Raw genomic sequence first — 6,322 nt, forward strand, 5'->3', positions numbered from 1 at the left:
TTTAAAATTTCGGCCTATGGGTAAAAACCCCACGTTTCTTACTAGTGACATAACAATTGTTAGACTCAGGGGTACGTATGAGGCGGTGTAGGTGGTGACATCCCTCCAAGATGCTACTAAGCCGCCTGCTACAACGCCCTCACTCGGCATCTTGGCAAAAAAAACTTGGTCAAACGTCTTGTACAAGATGCCTCCCTCGTATTCTTTCTTTCTCTCCTACTTTATCCGAATTTCAAGATAAGATGCCTTCAGGATGGCATGAACACCCCCCATTTGGGTAACATCTTGAGGTGCCACATGACACAGGTTCTTCGTCCCCCATTCTGTCTCATACCCTCTAGTCTTATAGGCCTCAACCTTTTGTTTCTCAAACAAATTTGTTTACCATGTACACTTCATTGTGGAAGTGCACACCATTAATTTTGCTTCGCTTGACTATCAACCATATATATTAATACTCAACAATATAAGATGCAGATTATAAATTGGGAAGAAAATTGAACAAATGACATCGTCATGTGAGTTCGAATAATCTTATATTTCACAATATAATTAAAAGACCAACTAGCTGAACTCAACGCTACATATATACTCATATAATATCTATGTGTTAATGTGTGTATATATTTATTGGACTCTTGATTCGAATTGTGGTGGAAGATGCATGGGAATGAATGAATATGGCGTGTCTATTCATGGAGACAATTATTCACAAAATTTGCCATGAAATATGTCGTAGGTCTTAAATGACATGTGCAAGTGGGGTTCTTATATATTGTACCTTCAATAAAGATTCATGGACACCAATATATATATATATATATCTATGCATTTCACGTAGCAAAAGACAGCAATGCTACGGTAGCAAAGCATGATATAAGTATATAACACTTTCGTTGTCATGTAATAAAGTGTTTATCTTTCTCTAATGGGGGAAAACAGAAAGGACAAAAAGAAAAGAAAGCATTCGTTAGTTTTTAACTTTAAATATTCGTTAAGTGTCTACGTGGCATGCCACATCAATAAAAAAAAAGTCACATCATCAAAGAAAATGATCGATATAAACAGTCTACACAAAGAACATCACTATTTCCAACAATCGGGTGTCATTTTTCGGTGAAATAATTAAAAAACAATGATGGGTATAAATATGGTGGAAGAAAAATTGGTGACCGGTGATGGGTATGAAATGGGGTTTGCATTGCTATGTATATAGAAATGGGATGTGCATTACGAACATAAATGCGTTACTGCTTTTAGGAATTTAAGAAAATAAGTTACCTTTTTATGCATTTAACCCTTAGATAAAATTTGTTGGATTTAACCAGATTAGGGTAACCTTCTACCATAAAGAAGAAATGTTGGATTTATCATCATTTCAACCTGACCATTTTTTAAGAAAATGACAGAATTTTTTTTCCTTAAAAGATCGACTAACAAGATGCTAGTGACACCATTGGCATGTGGATAAGCCACAGAGGTGAACATTTGTTGGATTTCCATGTTATCATCCTAGATTTTAAACAGGTTCTCTACAAATCCGCCGTTGTCACTTATCACCATCACGTTGAGTGACTCCATACCGGCAGACAATGTGTTCCCAGAAAAAGTTGATTGTAGTTGCTCAGTTAATTGTTTCAATCGGCTTTGCCTCCGTCATTTGTTGGTTGACCCTTAATTTGGCGGATCCAGACATTTCGTCAAGTGATGGTTGACCCTAAATTTGTTTTTTCATCGAATGAGTCTTTTATTCTTTGTAAGAGTAGGTTCCTTTTGCGATTTGAGCCAAAATCTAATGTAAAATGCATCAATATCCCGTTATCGTGCTATAAGTCGTTGGGGTCGGTCTCCCCCGCCCCTTACATAATTAAGTTAATTATGTTTATAACTTTTTAATTGGTCTAATTTTACAAACATAAAAATTACAACTTTAAGATGATTTCAATCTTTCCATGAGTAATATGTGAAAAAACGTTGGAATTGAAATTACATTTTTCTAGTTACCGTTAGGAAAACAAAGAATAATACTACTTTAGAATTAAGGCTTAAAACAGAGAGTGAAAAGGACATGTTCTGACAATGTCTTTGCATTGAAAATATGGCTATGCAATTACCATCATTCTCAACAAAAAGAAAAGTTCCTAGAAATAATGCACTCAAATACAAAAAGACTAAAAAAGATCGAAATTGACCTTATTGATCTCTACATATCAAATTAATACACGATAACAAACAGTACTGTAGTTTTTTTATTTTATGCGTCATTACTATACTGTACCTTGCAATGTTCCAATAATCTCGTACTTACAACTTATTCAGCCAATTTAATTATTAAATATGGTTTACGTAGGGTATGTTCTTGAGTTTTGTTTTAAAAGGAAAGGAAAAAATTATAAAATATTTTTAAAATATTTGGGTTCTTGAGTTTTATTTAAGGGAAGAAGAGAAAAGAAGGGAAAAGATTTGGAAGGAGAATTCTATAGAATTTGTTAATGATATTTTCCTCTCACTTTTGGGATGATCTGGAAGGAAGGAAACTCCACCCCTTCTCTTCTATTCATCCCTCTTCTCTTCTTTCTCCTTCCTTTACATATAAACTCAAGAACACAAGCGTAGTAAATGCTAATAATTATGTGTCATCAAAGTTAATTTCTATTTAAAAAGACCACAAAAAGCAATTCCACGCTTCTAGCTTTTGATCGCTACCAGGATTTAAGGGGTGTTTGGTATTACGTTTACAAAACAAATTTTATGTTTTCAAAATAGATTAGGTGCGTTTTGAAAAAACATGTATGTACATTTTCTTTAAAACTGTGTTTTCATAGCAGATAATCACTTTTTTCACACAAATACTTTTTTAAATTAGTTGCATTTTACAAAGATAATAAATATTTACTTTATAATGTAATCCCAAACATCCTTTTTAATCCCCTAACACTAATGAAATTAAGAATATTTATGATAGTTATTAAGAAGAAGAATACAAATGTTTCAACATTTAATCGTTTAAAAAAAAGCCACATAATATGATGTAAGACCGTTAATAACAAAGTCAAAATTAAAAAAAAAAAAAAAAACCGAACATTCAGGCAAGCTTCTGAGCAAGCTACCTGTTAGATAGGTTCACTGTTTACGCGAAAACACTTTAAATAGGTTATAATTATTACTAGCTATTTAGCTAGTGTCTAACAATCCAGCTGGTGAGAAACTCTTGGATTTTACTCATAAAATTCCATTTGATGGGATCCTTTGGGGGCTGATTTCTTTGATGTCTACTGAATGACAATGTAGCAAGATACGTTAAGACTTAAGACAACCGACTAATTAACTTGATGTCAATAAGCCCGGCCTCATCTTTAGTTGGTAAGAAAGGCTTGTGATTTGACAATTATCATTAAAAAGATTTTAAAAAAATAATAATAAAATAACATGATGCTTGCAAATAATCTTTAATCTTTAAACTAATACACATCTTTATAATTAATAGTTGTACAAATGAAAAGAAAAAAAACTTGGAGAATACATCAATAATAATATAAGCTATATATTTTGGCCCTTCCTCTGTATTGAAACCAAAAAACTTCCAATAATGTAAAAAGGACCCAAACCAACTTTCAAATTAAGAAGGATATTATCACACAAAATTATATATATTTTTTAACTACTTCTAATAATGTTGCCATGAATATGCCTCAGAAAAATAGGTGTCAGAAGAAGAGGAAGGTAATATAGCCAATGGCTCTCCGGCGAAATATCCACCATCACAATCCGTCCACGGTGTCGACAATGAGTAGTAGTCCCACCCCGAGTCAACGAACACATAATCATTTCTTGACTCACCTGAGTCATAATAACTCTCTCCTAGACTTGGTAATTCCACTATCTCATCCAAATCATCGTCTTGGGATGACCTGGTCGACACCTCCTCTGACATCGACATTACAGTAGAGATGTCAGAGGAGGATGAGGTGGATGATGAGGATGACGTGGATGGTGTGCATGGTAATGGGTTAAGATGGTTCATAGCCGCAGCTATTGTAGCTGCAGCTTGAACATCACGTGGGGAACACGTGGCTGGCCGAGGTAATAACTCGGCCAGTTCTGGAAAGTTAAGTATTGCCGACGATCCTTTTATGGAAAGTGCAGCCACGTCATGTGCACGGGCCGCCATTTCAGGGTCAGAAAAGGTACCAAGCCAGATCCGAGACTTTTTTTTTGGTTCTCGGATCTCGGATACCCATTTGCCCCATGCTCGCATCCTAACGCCTCTATAAACTGGATGCTTACTCTTGTTTTGGTTATCCGCTTTCGCCGGTTCTCTATCCCTTTTACTAATTTTCATGTTCGGGTCATTAGAGTTTGAAAGCTCAGCCATTGTGAAGGGAATCAAATGATGTTCAAATAGATTGTCCAAACCAAAGTAGAATGAGGGGTTTAGAAAGAATGAATGAGCAGTACTGAAGTAATGTGAGGTTTAGGTGAGGAGGGATAAATAAAGAGGGGTTTACAAGTGTTATACTCTAAATGCACCCACAAATGTTGGTGTGAGTCCATATATATACACACATTTGTATGTATATAATAATTGAGATATCGAGAATGAATCTAGAAAGGGATTTGCATATACTCACCTAGTAAGTGAAAAGAAAGGAGGCGGTTCTTATTAGTGTATTTTTTTAAGGTATGCAAAACACCACAATTATGTGAGACAAATTGGATTCATATTAAATTGAAAAAATCACATTCCAAGAAAAGGTCATTACAGATACAAATTATAGTTGAGTTTTCTTTTATTTAAAGGTGAAATTTGTTGTAAACTTCGTGTCGCGATTCGACAACGAGAGGTTTAACATACATTATTTTAACTAGGTCCGCGTTAGAGAGTCCTTTCGAAGTAGAAATGTCAACTTCAAATACCCGATGGAGGAAAATCTCCTACCCGATGGAGAAAAATAAAGTCTTTAAAACTTACAAAATTATTTATACAACTTCAATTTAATTACTTTCAAAAAGGGTGAATCTAATGATATTAATGTCTAGCTATATCAGACTAAGATTAACATTAATTTATATTATAATTAAGGGTCATATCTAAAGATGATGTTTTAATCTTGACCTTTGATTAATATTCAATAGTCAAAATCTTCCCAACTTGATCAGTTAAGTTGGGTAACTTGAGGGAATCCCCTCCCGTTTTCAGGATGAATACATCTAGATGTAATCATAGTTTTCGACTCGTAACTTTTGACTCGATTCAAAAATATGAGTTTTTGATTTGTGACTCTGAACGTGACTCGACTCGTAAAAGTCAGGACATTTCTAAGTACTACATAATATAATATACTTATATATATATATATGTGTGACGTCTTTAGAAATATATTACGTTCATTATCTTAATAAATTTACCAAAATATTACTTATTCAATAGTTTTTGAGGCATAAACTAATAATTTATCTCCAAATTCGCAATAAAATGATCAAAACTACATTGATAACACCCAAAATAATGTAGCAAATTGTGTATAATATATAATATATAATATATAACCATCGTATCAAATTTAAATAATTATTAGTTTGTGACTCGTGACTCGGTCCAAGTTTATACAGCGACTCGTAAGAGTCTGGACAAAAACGGGTCACCTAACAAGTTGACTCGTTTTTGGTGTAAATCTACTCGATTCGTAAAAGTCGACTCGTGACTCGTAAGAGTTTAACAACTATGGATGTAGTATTTTGTTGATTCATTACATGAACTCAACGTATATAAAAGATAGAAACAAATAGAAACAAAGATGTCGGATTTATAAAAAGAAGAGGAAATGAATCGTTCAGTGTCGCCTTTTACGGGTTTTAAGTTTCAATACTTCGACGGTGTATGAAGAAAAGGTGTTGGATTTATCATTTTCTGATATCAACTTCAATATAAAAACTTTCAAAATGTGAAAACCGATCATATTATACTAGATGCATATAGCAATATATATAGCATACTACGTTTACCATTTTTATTCATTGTCAGATTAATAAGATCTTAAATGATCAGAAAAAAACTAATGTCTATATATATAACTCACTTTGAACGAGGTTGAGATTTAGACAATGTTATCTTTACATAAGGTATAAAAGCTGCTTTCATGCTTTACCAAAAGTATAAAAGAACCTCTAAACATGATGAGAATTAAATCTTTAACCTCTATTTTTAAAGTAAAGGCTACTACCACTTTACGTAACCTAATGTAACCTAGTTTGTTTTATAAATTACTAAGGCATTCAAAGCATTTAATGGTCAAATAATGTGTGTATGCACATATTTGAT

At 33.3% G+C, this 6,322-nt stretch overlaps 1 protein-coding gene across 1 annotated transcript; it reads right to left on the reverse strand.

Annotated features, from left to right (window-relative positions):
- Positions 1-3,448: 3,448 nt before the first annotated feature.
- LOC122600515 (ethylene-responsive transcription factor TINY-like) lies at positions 3,449-4,513 on the reverse strand. The gene has a single exon (XM_043773245.1). The coding sequence runs from the start codon at positions 4,373-4,375 to the stop codon at positions 3,668-3,670; it is 708 nt and encodes a 235-aa protein (XP_043629180.1). The 5' UTR covers positions 4,376-4,513; the 3' UTR covers positions 3,449-3,667.
- Between the last annotated feature and the right edge of the window lie 1,809 nt (positions 4,514-6,322).

The sequence above is a fragment of the Erigeron canadensis genome, chromosome 5 (assembly GCF_010389155.1).
Source record: "Erigeron canadensis isolate Cc75 chromosome 5, C_canadensis_v1, whole genome shotgun sequence".
Taxonomy (NCBI): Eukaryota; Viridiplantae; Streptophyta; class Magnoliopsida; order Asterales; family Asteraceae; genus Erigeron; species Erigeron canadensis.

Coding starts and splice junctions, on each gene's coding strand:
- LOC122600515 (XM_043773245.1), bottom strand. CDS start 4,375: ATGGCTGAGCTTTCAAACTCTAATGACCCGAACATGAAAATTAGTAAA.